Source organism: Schistocerca gregaria, chromosome 1 (genome assembly GCF_023897955.1).
Source record: "Schistocerca gregaria isolate iqSchGreg1 chromosome 1, iqSchGreg1.2, whole genome shotgun sequence".
NCBI lineage: Eukaryota > Metazoa > Arthropoda > Insecta > Orthoptera > Acrididae > Schistocerca > Schistocerca gregaria.
In genome coordinates, this window is record NC_064920.1 from 1068515472 (window position 1) to 1068531546 (window position 16075).

Here is a 16075-nt window from a genome sequence, read left to right on the forward strand (position 1 = left end):
GATCTGTCTGATAGTGAAAATCGGGTCTGTAGTGAGTCTATTAGTTTTGAAACCACACTGGTAGTCTCCTAGATACTCTTCTCAATGTATGTTCTTAACTACCCAGCCATGATTTTTCCTAATACTTTATATACTATACAGAGTAGTGCAATTCCTCTATAATTCCTACAGTCAGCTTTGTCATGTTTCTTGTGTATAGGGCAGCATACTACTGTACCCCAGTGTTTCAGTATATTTTATTTCCACTATAATCTCATGCAAAACACTTACTAGTTTCTCTCCACCATATTTCATCATTTCTGCTGTAATATTGTCTTCTCCTGGAGCTTTATTGTTTTTAAGAGTCTTGATATTAACTTTAACTTCTTCCAGGGTGGGTTCTGCTACTGATCCCTGGTGCTCTTCATCTCTGTTTACTTCCTGCTCCACCTCTTCTGCCATACCGGCATCAACGCCACCTTCATTTTCTGATTCTGCATTCAGTAGTTCACTAAAATACTCCACCCATCTGTCTAAAATCTGCTCTTTTCCTCCAATCAGATTTCCCTCCTTATTTCTACAGATAACTGCTCTGGGTTGGAATCTTTTCCTTATATCTTTAATCCTCATATAGAATTTCCTTGTATCTCGAGCAGTATTTCTCTCTTCTAACTCATCAATCCACCGTTTTTCAAATTCTCTCTTTTTCCCCGTACATTCCTTATCTGATTCCCTTCTCTTCTCATGGTATTCTTCTACTGTACCTCTAGTTCTCCTCTGCAGCATTATTTTTCTTGCCTCATTTCTTTCTTGTATCTTACTCCTACAGTCTCCGTCAAACCAGCTCTGGGTTCTCGATTGCTTCTTTCTGCCCAGTACAGTTTCAGCTGTCTCATGTATTATTCCTTTAACTGTTTTCCATCTTTCTTCAATATCCTCTCCTGATCACTCTTTGGCTTCATTAAGTCTATTTGTCAAGATAGTTTTATACTGTAGTACTGTATTTTCATCATGTTTTAACTAGTTATCATCAAACCTTGGTGTGATAGCTTTCCTGGTCTGTCTATAATTGGCTATCCTTTGTCTGTATTTGATTCTTGCCAAATAATGTTCACTACCTCCATCTGTACCACGACAGCTATCCACCTTCAATATATCTGAAGCATGTCATCTATCTATGAGTATGTGATTAACCTGATTTTTTGTGATCCCATCAGAGGAGCTCCATGTAACTTTCCTTATAGCCTTCCTTTACATCCATGTGCTTTTAATAATCATGTTATTGCTCATGGCAAAATCAATTAGTCTGATACCATTGTCATTAGAAACCTCAAGCAGACTCTCCTTACCAGCTGTTTTCCTGTATGCGATTTCTTTTCCTACTCGAGCACTGAAGTCCTCCTTAACCACCTTAACACCGTGCTTCGCCACCCTTGCTATTTCCTGCTCCAGTTGCTCATAGAACACATCTGTTTTCTCCAACTCTGCATCTTCTGTTGGTGCATAAGTACGTATGAAGGCTCACATTCATAACACACAGATACTATCGCTAACAGGCTTAAAGTTCAATGTGCCAGCCTTTTGAGCATTTTCAACCAGTAAACCTGTGCCCCCATATCCTCTGCTTCCATAGCTGTAAAACATTGTGTGTGTCCCAGATGCTAATATTCCACTTCCTTTCCATTTCACTTCTTGTACTGTTGCCATAGTCACATGATATTTCTTCATTTCCTTTTTCAGGTGCTGTAGTCCTCCAGGCTTGTTCAGTGTTCTCACATTCCATGTTGCTAAATACCGATTCACGTGCCATTTCCGTTGCCAAGGCCATTTATCCGGTACATCCATCTGGCTTTCTTTGTCCTTTGGTTCCGTAACAAGCTCTTTTTTCCAGGGTGAGGTTGTTAGCCTCACGCCCAACCCCTGTCTTGGAGGAACTGGATTTTTTTAGGTTTCACTCCCCTAGGATGATTGGCTTCCCTACTCCCATAGAGGGCCCCCCCCCCCCCCCCCCATGTTGTGGGACATACTTCATCTGTCTCCTCCGTTGAGACCAATACAGCTTGGGTGACCCTGCCAGTAGCTACGCTACCACCGGCACAGCTCTCGATTTCATCAGAGCACGCAAACCCTCCCATCCAGCACTGAACGTGCCTACGATAAGGTGGTGTCCCTTGGGAGGGTTGTTTGATTTCATATTCTTAGAAATTGTTACACCCAGTTATCTGTATGACCTGACCAAATCCAGTCATCATTAACTGTTATTCTCAACATAATGTACTATTTTATTTTATTCTCATTTTGAAAATTGCAAAGTTTTATACATCTGAACATTTAAAGCAAGTTACTAATCTGTGCCACTTTGAAATCTTGTCAAGACCTGACAATATTTGTGTAGCTTTATCTTACAGTCCTTCATTGTAGATAACCGCACCAGCTGTGAACAGTCTGAGACTACTATTAATACTGTCTGCAAGGTCATTAATATACAACATGAAGAGAAAGGTTCCTAACACCACCCCAGGGCACACCTGAAGTTGTTTCTACATCTGTCAATGACTCTTCATCTAAGATAACATGTTGCATCCACCCTACCAAGAAATCTTCAGTCCAGTCATAAAGTTTACTTGATACTCCATACAATCATATTTTCAATAATCATCCAGGTGTGGCAAAACGTCAAGTGATTTTTGGAAGTCCAAAACTGCTGCATCTATATGACTGCCTTGATCCGCGGCTTTCAGAATGTCATGTGAGAAAAACGCCAGTTGGATTTCATAGGCTCAATGTTTTTGGAATTTATGCAGGTTGACATGGAGGAGGTCATTTATTCATTAGATGTGAGGTTGAATATGTTCTAAGATACTACAACAAATGAATGTCAAGGCTACTGGACAGTAGTTTTGTCAATCACTTCTGCTACCTTTCTAATAGACGGGTGTCACCTATGCTTTCTACAACTACAGAGCATGATTTTTTGTTCAAGAGATCTACAGCACATTGTAGTTAAAAGAGGTGCCAACCCATTCACAAATTTTATATATAATCTGTCTGATAGGGGTTACATCAGACCCTGGAACTTTGCTTAGTTTTAATGGTACCAGTTGTTTCTCAACCCACTGACACTAATATCTATTTCAGTCAGATGTGTAGTGGTGTGAGTACTAAATCAATACACCAGTCCTGTATTTTCCTTTGTAAAGGGACATTTCAAAATGGAGTTCAGCAGTTCTTGTTTCCTGTCTCATATATGGGTGTCTGGACACTAGCTTTGCTGCTACTAACAGACTTTATATATGACCAGAACTTCTTCATATTTTGTGAGAGATCATTCTACACTCCTGGAAATTGAAATAAGAACACTGTGAATTCATTGTCCCAGGAAGGGGAAACTTTATTGACACATTCCTGGGGTCAGATACATCACATGATCACACTGACAGAACCACAGGCACATAGACACAGGCAACAGAGAATGCACAATGTCGGCGCTAGTACAGTGTATATCCACCTTTCACAGCAATGCAGGCTGCTATTCTCCCATGGAGACGATTGTAGAGATGCTGGATGTAGTCCTGTGGAACGGCTTGCCATGCCTGGCACCTCAGTTGGACCAGCGTTCGTGCTGGACGTGCAGACCGCGTGAGACGACGCTTCATCCAGTCCCAAACATGCTCAATGGGGGACAGATCCGGAGATCTTGCAGGCCAGGGTAGTTGACTTACACCTTCTAGAGCACGTTGGGTGGCACGGGATACATGCGGACGTGCATTGTCCTGTTGGAACAGCAAGTTCCCTTGCCGGTCTAGGAATGGTAGAACGATGGGTTCGATGACGGTTTGGATGTACCATGCACTATTCAGTGTCCCCTCGACGATCACCAGAGGTGTACGGCCAGTGTAGGAGATCGCTCCCCACACCATGATGCCGGGTGTTGGCCCTGTGTGCCTCGGTCGTATGCAGTCCTGACTGTGGCGCTCACCTGCACGGCGCCAAACACGCATACGACCATCATTGGCACCAAGGTAGAAGCGACTCTCATCGCTGAAGACGACACGTCTCCATTCGTTCCTCCATTCACGCCTGTCGCGACACCACTGGAGGCGGGCTGCACGATTTTGGGGCGTGAGCAGAAGACGGCCTAACAGTGTGCGGGACCATAGCCCAGCTTCATGGAGACGGTTGCGAATGGTCCTCGCCGATACCCCAGGAGCAACAGTGTCCCTAATTTGCTGGGAAGTGGCGGTGCGGTCCCCTATGGCACTGCGTAGGATCCTACGGTCTTGGCGTGCATCCGTGCGACGCTGCGGTCCGGTCCCAGGTCGACGGGCACGTGCACCTTCCGCCGACCACTGGCAACAACATCGATGTACTGTGGAGACCTCACGCCCCACGTGTTGAGCAATTCGGCAGTACGTCCACCTGGCCTCCCGCATGCCCACTATACGCCCTCGCTCAAAGCCCGTCAACTGCACATACGGTTCACGTCCACGCTGCCGTGGCATGCTACCAGTGTTAAAGACTGCGATGGAGCTCCGTATGCCACGGCAAACTGGCTGACACTGACGGCGGCGGTGCACAAATGCTGCGCAGCTAGCGCCATTAGACGGCCAACACCGCGATTCCTGGTGTGTCCGCTGTGCCGTGCGTGTGATCATTGCTTGTACAGCCCTCTCGCAGTGTCCGGAGCAAGTATGGTGGGTCTGACACACCGGTGTCAATGTGTTCTTTTTTCCATTTCCAGGAGTCTATAATATTGTGGGAAGGTGGTAGTTGAAGGCTTCATGAATTTCCCTCTTGACACCTAAACATACTACGTTTAGCATCTCTCTGTTATAGCCCTATGCTTTGTTTTACACCTACTATCCAGTAGTCTCTATTTCTTCACGTTTCTTTATAGTACTGTATATCATAGAGGGTCCTCTCATCATGCACTGTTCTACTTGGTACATAATTATTCAGTGCATCAATTATTTATCATTTCAACTCAAGCCACAGTTCTTTACCTGTTGCTATCTCGAGCTAAATGTTTCATGTTCCGCATTGAGCTATGACACAACTACCTCTTTATCTAGTTTGCTGAACATACAATTCCTTCTACTTGTTTTACTTCCCCTTTCTACCTTGGTAACCATTGTTGCTACAATTGCCTCAGAGTCACTGGTACCACCTTCAATGTAGGTACCCTCAAAGATGTCATTTCTGTTTGCTGCCATTAGATTTAATACATTTCTGTCATGAGTGAGCTTCCAAACTAAATGTTCTAGATAAGTTTTCAGATAAGGCATTTAATAATGTTTAAGATGTAACTGCCAGGTTAGGAGATCTACATAATGTAATAATACCAGCTACATATGGGAGTAGGCAATACACTTTTCAATTGTACTTCAAGATATCCACGGCTACATGAATATTCAATGCATCATACATTTATCTGCATTTTGTACAAATGTTTCGTACTTTAAAATATGTATTAAATATTATTTCAAATGACTTCAAGTAATTTAATAACATGAAGACAGTAACATTCAACATCTCATTCCATTTAGTAAATCACTAAAATGTAGGGACCAAAACTTCGAATAAACATGTTTTGCTAAGTTTTATAAATTTATATCATGGAAGTTACTAGAAAACAATGTAAAACAATACAGCTATTCATCCAATATGGAAACATCTACAGTACTAATGACATTAAACACGACTTTAAAAATGATTATGCATATGCATTAATAGTAAATTAGTCTTGGATTATCTGTAAATGAAGGTAATTGGAATCTGTACATATTTCGTTTGTAAAACTAGTATTTCATGTTGTATTGTTCATAAACGAAATTTTACAAATTCTTAAGTGGAAATAGGTAATATCTAACAACAAATATTATCTTAGATCTTATTTTAACCATTATCCAAGTATCGCAGGGATAATCCTGTGCACACAAAAATTATAGTTGTCTATGACGTTTTTTAGACATGCTTCATGCCAGTCTACACTGGGAATATAAATATGATAAACTGACACAAAAATCAGGGTCTTAGTCTGCAATTTGTGTAAGTGTCACCAAAATATGACAACAAAGTATTTAAAAATTCTACATACCACTCTTGTGATAACATGAAGTGCCGGTATACAGGGTAGTCAGAAACAATCTGTAAAGCTAGCTGACAGAGACGTTTGCAGTGTAGGTTGTGCTGAGAAACAATTGTTAAGAAAAAAAATTCAGTAACCTTTGCTGTTTCTGAGTTAATAAGCGTTGAATTTAGTGAATCAGGATGACCCTGCAAATTCAAGCAGCCCACCACAGACAGTGTCATCAAACACGTTCTTCTAAAACTGAACAAGAGAGCGATACAAAAATTGGACATGGGATGGTAATAAGGGTCAAACCAGCCCCAATGGCTGAACAGTCTTGTGCGCACCATCATCTTCGCTATGAGAACAACTTACACTAATTGTATCTGGTGGGCCATTTGAATTTGTGTCCACAATTGCCTGACTGGCTAACTTTAATGTTAATGAACTCGGAAATGGCACAACATACTAATTTTTTTCCTTAACAATTAATTTCTCAGCACAACCTATCCTTACAAGCTTTGCTGACTGTTTCTGACCATCCGGTGTATTTTTTTAATTAACAGCATTGTTCAACAACATATTATACAACAGAAGGGAAGGTATGTCAGATTTTTTTTTTTTTTTAGGTTGCATTGTTGTGCCCGGCTCTCACAAAACTTTAACTATATTGGGTGATTGAAGTTCATTCCAATTATGACAGAATGACTGGAGAACATGTGCACTAGCAACCTGTGGTTTTTCTCTCAAACTTGCAATTCCATCTGACAGTGAGTGTGGTGGTTGACAGAAAGATCCAGTTATAAGTTTATGTCCTTCATTGATACTGAAGCTTCCCCAAATAATCTTGCAAGCTTAAATTTCAGTTTTTGTGGATCTGAGTTCAGGACAGAATACCAAAAATGTGCTATTCACCATATTAAGGAGGCATTCAGTAGCAGGCAGGCATAATGAGAAAGATTGGTAAAATATTAAAGGTTTTGGAAAAAGTTATTCTTCTAGAGTAGAAAACACACACACAATCACACAAGCACAACTCACACACACATGGCCACAGTCTAGTGTGCTAGAGCCTGACTTCCAATGAATGTGTGTGTGTGTGTGTGTGTGTGTGTGTGTGTGTGTGTGTGTATCTGACCAGAACAGCCAGAGATAGTGGTTACATGTGTGTGAGGTTTGCTTGCTTGTGGGAATTTGTGCATGTTTTCTTTCCTTTCTGAAGAAGGCTCTGGATGAAAGCTAAATGTGTAACAGTTTTTTCATTGGCCTATCTGCAGCTCAGTGTGTCACATTTACAGTGAGTAGCGATCTATGCTTTTTGTAATACTGTGTGTGTTCTCTACTGCAAAAGAAGAACGTTGTCCAAAAATTTTGATATGTCAGCAGTCTTTTCTATTGTGCCTGCCTGCAACGCAGTGCCTCCTCTATATGGTGAAATACACCACTTCCATTTCCCACTGGCCTATCCTTTTGACATACACTTAAATTTCCCCAAAACATCTCACTGCTATCAATTTTGGGTTTTAAGCAGGCTTCTCTTCATTACCCATGCTTCCCTGCTTTTTAGAAATCTTTCAAACTCAGGGCCTTTGTTGTGAATACTCTGGCAGATGATCACAAGGATTTTAATATTCTCACTTGTGAAGGGAATTTCTTCGTATTTTACACTTATACTTCAGGGTCTTTGCAGCTATTATTTTGTGGACTAGATGGAGAGTCACCCAAAAATCCCTTGGGTGCAACCTTACCTAGATTGCAGCCTCTGATTATTAGTGCACAACTGAGCCATTGAGGAAAATCCTACAATAGCCAAACCTGTGGAGCAATTCTAGGAAGTTTCATTTTAGCTTGTAACATAATCTTCAGAGACTGCAGCTGGACCCCTCTACTCAACTCAGAACCAGGGAACCATCATCAGTTCTGGGTACAATGCTGCAAATTGTGAGCTTCATTGAAAACCAATGGGCAAGACTGATCTGCACAACCTTCTCTGCCAATCACTGGAATAATTCATAGATGATCTTGGAGCCCAGATGACAGGCACTGTTGTTCAACATGCATAACAATTTACACTTCGTTGCACTTTGTTCCTTCAATGGCTGCTGGTATATCCTCTTCAAGACATTGAACAAGACTCCCACGCATCCACACTGAGTGCATCTGATATGCCTTCCCACCCCTACTACTTTCCTAAGGGGTACTATTTAATCGCCACATGTTTTAACTGCCAGTGACTAATAGATCCCTATCCTTCCGTGTTTGCCTCACCCTGACACAGACAGTTTTCCAACAGATGGTGTGAGTCTCACTGGCCCAGTTTCAGTATACTGTAAGTGGAAGATACCACATCAGAATTATTGGTTTGTGGTAAGGGTGTAACACCCTGAGTTCTGCCTAGTCCCTGGTGCCACTGTATAGGACAATTAGACCTACTACTGGTGCATCATGCACAGTTAAGTGGACTAGTAGTTATAGATCCTGTATTTCATGTACACAAGACATTGCCCAAATAAGGTACTTTCTCTCATAAGTACCTCCTCAAGTGCAAGGTTGCCAAAGGCCATTGATGTTTACGGCATTTGATGCCCACACATTGTCTACCACAATATTGGTTGCTAATGGTAACTGGAGGCGGGACTGGAGGTATCCAATGGTGAGCACAGCCTGAGGCTGTGTAGCAAAGTTGAACTGCTTACTCAATGAGCAACTCACAACAGTGCTACAGTGCTAGTGTTGAATTATATCTACAACAGTTACCAAAGTTGACATTCCATCAGAAAGAAACAAAAAGAGTTTTACAGAGTGAGAAAGAAGTGGCACATGAAATATTGGCATTTCTGCAAGATGAGTCTGTGGAATGTGTGGTGTCATATATGCTCGACTGTGGGGACAATGTACAGGACAAGTATAATGATGATGATACGTGCTTAACAAGTGAAAAAGAAACTGAAACGGTTGTTGAGGAATCTAGTTCCACATCCTTATCTGATAGGGAACTACAAACCCTGTCTCCAGTAAAACAAATAAAAGTACAACCACTATCCAAGGAGCGGGTACCAAACATAATTATATACCTGGAAGATCATCTACTGCACAGAAAAAACCAGTAATGAACAGATTTTGAATAGGTCCACAGCAAATATGGCCATGTACTGCACCAAGAAAAAATACTGATATTCAAGGGAGAACAAGGTGCACATGTTACAAAAACTGCTTGCTGTTTGCGCATTTTGAGGATGTGCACGATAGTGACCTACCACAATACACACATCAAGTTGTGTGTGACATAGATTATAGAGATTTCAAGGAAAGTAGTGAATGGTTGCAGAACTTCAAACAGTGCAACACAATTGTAAGACATAAGGTAAGTAAATTTCAAATGAAGTGTCAACTTGATGATGCATAGAAAACTGCAAAATTAGCCTTAAAATCTGATGAAATACACTAACTGATTCAACCATTCAGTAAGGACTTTATTTTCATCTTCGATCAATCAGGATCTGAAGAGAAAATGCATATGAAAGGAATCCTAGAAATAAGAGATACCAGCAGAGTTGTATCTAGATCAACTAACATCAATGCCTTAATACATTTGTATACAATTGTGCTGATTGTTAATCTGGATGGTAAATTTCCTGGAAAGTTATTTATTGTGCTGTGAGAAGTTGGAGGTGCTCTACCCCCTACGATTCCTTCTCATGTGCATGATCTTGCAAAGGCAGTAGGGAATATTTATGTCACAGCAAGCAAAAGTGGGAAAATGGGGGTAACAGAACTACATCTATGGTGTGAGCACTGCTTCTGGTCAATAGATGTTCAAAATAACTTACTTTTGCTTGATTCCTGTTCTGCGTATAAAAATAATACTCCTTTAGATTAAACTATCACAAAAGTGTGTAACATCACATTTCATATCACCTGGAAGCATTGGACAAATTCAGCCTCTGGATGTTTGTTTTTCTGTGCCTATAAAATATATTATCACACTATCTGCAGCAACACCTTAAAGGAGAGCCAGTTTCACGAGCCAGTTTCACAATAAGCTTCCTGACAGACTGTTTCACATTCAGTTACATACCATCACATTCCATCAGTGCTCATCACCCCATGCATCAATATGATTCTATATGAATTCTTTAAGTGAGGATACCTAGTTGAATGTCCTGCACAGATTGTAGCTCCAAGGGGTTCGCCTTCAATCTCGATGGTGCAAACCTTTGTGATCAGTATGTCATGTCATTTTTCATTTGTTGTTCACGGTGCAAATTAATGGCTTCTTTTGAACTTTTCTTGAATGTTGACAATGTCCACTTTGATACGTGTTGTGCATACAGACCACAGGAGGTTGGTCTCTGCACCTCCCAGACACTCATTTTCTGTCACCCTCATGATGCACATGGTGAGTCATTAGCAGCTAATATTTTCTTGTCATAATTGTTAACATAACACTTTAAATGAGCCGTACTAAGAACTGATCTTGCAACCTCACACTCAAGAGGTTCCCTGTCAGTAGCCCACCCAACACTGACACCCATTCACAGCAGCTTTCAATCACTTGACAACAGGCTGGGTGATTTCCAGCCACTTACAAACAGCAACCAACTCATTCTGTGTTTGAGAACAGCAGTCACAGTGTGGCTGCAGTTTTCCTTTAATACTTTGGTCACTGTCTAATCCAGCAAATAACTCATTCCATGCCCAAGAACAGCATTCATAGTGAGGCTGCATTTTACCTTAAACACTTTGGTCATCATCCAATTCAGCCTGTTTTGTGTCTTCACAAGTTTGCTGGTCCAAAGTGGAACTATCTAATTGAGTTACAGCTATAATAGTCTCTTTTTCCACAAAGATGTTTGTAACTGATGAAACAACAGATCAAAAGAAAGACTAATGCAATGTACTGGTGACTTAAAGCAGGAAAAATCCTATCCATAGTCAGATGTTTATATAAAGTTTTCCAAAGCACCACTTATAACACATCAGAAAATACAGCACATAACATGAAAATATATGCTTGTCTGTTACTGTAACATTCAGCACATACAGCTTTCCCAATTTCATGTAAAGCATTTGAAGAACGGTTTCAAAGCCAAGATAGCAGACATAATTATCATGTTTGAGCATACCTGTAACCACTCTGTATGGCTGGGTCTATTTTCTGTTTAGAACTCCTTTCCATAGCTGCTGAACAGGTCTCCACAAGTGTGGGGCAACGTTGGTCATTTACAACACTTTCCACATTTAGTCGCTCAACAATATCCAGTTCATCCAGAGCACCAATACAGTCTTGTTTGTTAGCTAAGCTGGAAAAGGATTAATAACTTAGTAATATTATTTTTCTGTAAACAATAGCAAAAAGAAAAAAGTTCTAAGGCACTCATTAATTATGCAACACAGCAAATGGCTAGGATATGCAATGAAGAGCTTTTTCAACATAGCACCAGCATCCCTTGAGAAACATTAGCAAACTGTAGCCAAAAATCATCACTGACTTTTAGATTCAAAATCAAAGCAGAAATATACTTTAGGGAAAGCTTAGAGATAACCACGTGCATATTCTGTTGGACATCAAGTGGGGTGTCATTTCCGTTCACTGGGAATTCATTAGTTGAGCTACACATTTGCACCTAAGAGGAGAAGTGCCTTGACAGCTGTATCATAAAAATACACATGACAATCAGTCATTCTACTTGTGATAGTAAACAGTGTAAACCTCTTCTTCATTTACTGCTACATCCAAACTCAGCAATACTCACTCCCTCTTGCATCAATTACTTGGGTTTCTTCCAATTCCATTTATGTATGGAGCATGGAAATCATTGCTTAAACACATCTGTGTCTGCTGTAATTAGAGTAATCTTGCCTTTGTGATACCTACAGGAGTAATTCATAGAGGGGTGTAGCATATCCTGAGATGCATCATTTAAAGTTGGTTCTTCACACTTTGTAAGCAGCTTTCCATGGGACAGTTTGTCTATCTTCAAGCACCTGCCAGTTGAGTTATTTCAGCATCTCCGTGATGCTCTCCCGTGAGCCAAACACTTGTGCTACTCTTTTTTGAATACACTGAATATATCCCGATAGTCCTCTTTGGTAATGGTCCCACACATTTGAGTAATGTTCAAGGACAAGTCACATGAATGTTTCATAAGAAATATCCTCTGTAGACTGATTGGATTCAACTATTATTCTACCCATGAACCAAAGTCCACCATATCCTTTCTCTATGACTGAGCTTATGTGCTTGTTTCATTTCATATGCTTAGAAATTGTTACATTCAGCTATTTGTATGACCTGATCAAATGCATCTGTTATTAACCGATGTTTGCTTCATACAGCACTATTTTATTTTATCTATTTATTTATTTTGCTTTTGTCAAAGGCAAAATTTTATATTTCTGAACATTTAAAGCAAGTTTCCAATTCTGCACCACCTTGAAACCTTATCAAGACCTGACACCTGGTAACACATTAGCTTCCCAGTACTGCAGGAAAAGCCAAAAAGATGGAGGTGATTTCTGTAAACTATGGAAGTTTTGAATAGTTTGACCACTTAAATAAAGAAAACGATTTTGAGGCAGCTGTAATCAAAAGCAAATATAATAATAACTTGTATCTATCGTTCTCCAACAGGCAACGTATGTGTTTTTTCTCAAAAACCTTGAAATACTCGTAAACAAACTTCACCAAAACAATAAGGTACTAATTTTATGTAGTGATTTCAATGTTGATTTCCAGTCTGCAGGGCGTGCGAAAGAATCCCTACTGAATCTCACTAACTCATTCAGCCTGAATCCCACAGTAACATTCCCCACAAGGTGCAAAAACAACACTAAAACCACACTTGACCAGATATTTGCAAACTGTCCCTACCAGGAAGTCGAACCTCTGGACACAGGCTATAGTGGTCACTGTGGCCAAGTCCTATGCCTTACAAATGTTCTCCCATTAGACTACAACAACAAATACATAACTAAAGTAAGAATTTACAGCAATGAAAACATGAAAATCTTCAATGATTCCTTAACAACAGAAACATGGAACAAAGTATATGAAGCAGACGACATACAGACAACAAAATGGAATCATTCCTAAACACATTTCTATATCGCTTCAATATTGCCTTTCCTGTTGAACTCAAACACACCACATCAAAAGAACCCAATAAGAAGCCATGGATAACAACTGGTATAAAGATTTCCTGCAGAAGGAAAAGGGATCTGTTGGAGTATCTAAAAAATAACAACCCCATCCCCACCCCATCTCAAGAAAGATATATCAAGCAATATGTCAAAGTCCTTAAAAAAGTCGTAGCACGAGCAAAGCGAATAGCAAATGACAACTATGTGGCAACATCCTCAAACAAAACAAAGTCAGTGTGGAACATCATAAGGAGTGAAACAAATCAACAGCCATGTAAACATGAACACACTATTCTGATCCACAACAACACCAGAGTTACTAGTCCACAAGAAACTGCAAATATTTTCAACAATCACTATGAAAATACTGTTAAAAGTGTGTTACAAAGCAACAACAAACCCACACCCAACAGACAAAAAAAATTACAACTCCTGTAGAATCTATATTCTTCTGGGGAACTACTGCTGAAGAAATTGTACTAAGTGCAAAGTACCTCAACAACAAATTCTCATCTGGAATAGATGACATCCCTGATTTTATCGTCAAAAACTGCATTAACAAAATAGTTCTCCCACTCTCAAATGTGTACAACTCATCGTTGATGGCAGGTACATTTCCAAACTGCATGAAAGTAGCTAAAGTCATCCCAATCTTTAAGAAAGGTGAAAACTCAACGCAGAAAATTACAGACCCATATCACTGTTTCCAGAACGAGATTTTACTCTGCAGCGAAGTGTGCGCTGATATGAAACTTCCTGGCAGATTAAAACTCTGTGCCGGACCAAGACTCGAATTCGGGACCTTCGCCTTTTGTGGGCAAGTGCTCTGGCAACTAAGCTACCCAAGCACGGCTCATGCCCCATCCTTACAGCTTTAGTTCTGCCAGTACCTCGTCTTCTACCTTCCAAACTTTACAGAAGCTCTCCTGTGAACCTTGCAGAACTAGCGCTCCTGAAAGAAAGGATATTGCAGAGACGTGGCTTAGCCACAGCCTGGGGGATGTTTCCAGAATGAGATTTTCACTCTGCAACGGAGTGTGCGCTGATATGAAACAGGAGTGCTACATAAACTGCCGACTTTTGCAAAAACGCAGCCCAACACATGGTTCGCGTTAGTCAACTCTATTTTTGCCGCCACAGGCATTGATCAGAAGAACCATGCTTCGTGTGCTTGGTGGGACATTTGAATGACCTTTTGGATTTGATTAGCGACATTGTGATCAGCCCGCCGCCTTCACCGAAATATACGAATGGGAAAAGACTCATTTGTGAAAGACTTTCTTGAGCTCCGTACGAGATTATTCATCATATCATTCATGAGGAACACCTGCACGACCGCACCCCATGGGACTATGGTGACAACTACGCGCCCTCGCACCTGTGGATTTGCTACCTGCTACAGCATTGTGGTCAATGTGGCACATCAAAATGCCACAAGCATTACAACTACAGCTCCTGCCGCTCACTAGAAGCACCTTTATGAGAAGCTTTCAGTCACGGATCGAGCTTTTAGGATTATTATCAGGTGAGTACACAGCATAAAGAGTGGGGCTAGCGATCTAAACAGCACGCCACCACCCCTTTCCCCTCCAGCATTCGGGCGAGCTCGCTTCCTCAGCACTCACGCTACAACAGTGGTGACATCTGCCCGCCGTTGCAGGAACCAGATACAGCCTCCACAACATAAGCCATGACAACCGACACTGCACTCCAGCGCTCCACAATGGACACACCCGACACGAAGAGCTCTACATCACACCCACCTAATGCAGCCGGGCCGCTGATTTGGTTCCACGCCAACTTCGGCGATGCGGCCAGGAAATGTAGCAGCCCTTGCACTGCGGGAAACACAGCTCGCGAGGCGCCATAGGCACAGCGTCTCGCGCACAGGAGACACCTTACAGCAGCAACAGCATCTAACACGTTAAGTGCCGACGGTTGTCTATTCGGTTTTGACCTCATCTGAGGAACTAAATTCCTCGTTGACAGTGGTGCTGATATGAGTGTAATACCCCCAGCTCTCGCACCTACCTTGTTAACTTCCTTGCCCAGACTGTTACGCATGGCTAATGACTCTCATATTAAAGTGTTAGGTGCGGCGCCTTTAACACTCCAACTGTCAGAAGACTTGAAGTCTTCGTGGACTTTTCATGTGGCACAGGTGACTTGTTCGGTCTTAGGCATTGACTTTCTGCAACACCACAAATTTTCGCTAGACATCCCGTGAAGTACATTAGTCCACCAACCTTCGCAAAAGACTATTGCCCTTACGGCCACTGCATCTGTATCACCCATTCGGTCAACAAACATTAACATTCCACTATTGCAGACTGAATGTGCTCTTCTTGCTGCCTATTAACTAGTAAAAGTTGCGACGTACTACTACAACGACAAGAAATCAGTGAACTCAAGCAAACGCAGGCCAAGCTCACCTCCCTTATCGAGCATACCGAACAGACATTACAGAGCACGAAATCCGAACATGACTGAGGGCCCTCTGATCAGACACCGACCACGACGCCTGAATCCACACAAACTCAAAGCAGCGAAAGCAATCATCTCAGACCTATTAAAAGCACACATTGTACGCCCATCCTCCAGTGACTGATCGTCACCGATTCATCTCACACTGAAGAAGGATGGTTCCTACAGACTCTGTGGTGACTACAGACGTCTCAATGACTGCACAATCATGGACAACTATCCAGTACCGAACATTCAGGACTTCGCTTCTCGGTTGGCAGGCGCTAAAATTTTCGATGTGGTAGACTGTGAGAAAGCGTATCACCAAATACCAATGTACGATCAAGATATCACCACACACTTTGGCATCTTCGAATACATTTATATGCCTTACAGATTGAAAAACGCTGCCCAAACCTG

General features: G+C 41.4%; 1 protein-coding gene across 1 annotated transcript in view; it reads right to left on the bottom strand.

The window, feature by feature from the left end:
* The window catches only part of LOC126281494 (ADP-ribosylation factor-like protein 13B), a 187673-nt gene that overhangs the window by 85303 nt on the left and 86295 nt on the right, over window positions 1-16075 (bottom strand). Inside the window, exon 5 of the mRNA XM_049980503.1 lies at window positions 11176-11352. Within this exon, the coding sequence (XP_049836460.1) occupies window positions 11176-11352 (177 nt within the window). The remainder of the gene's footprint in view (window positions 1-11175; window positions 11353-16075) is intronic.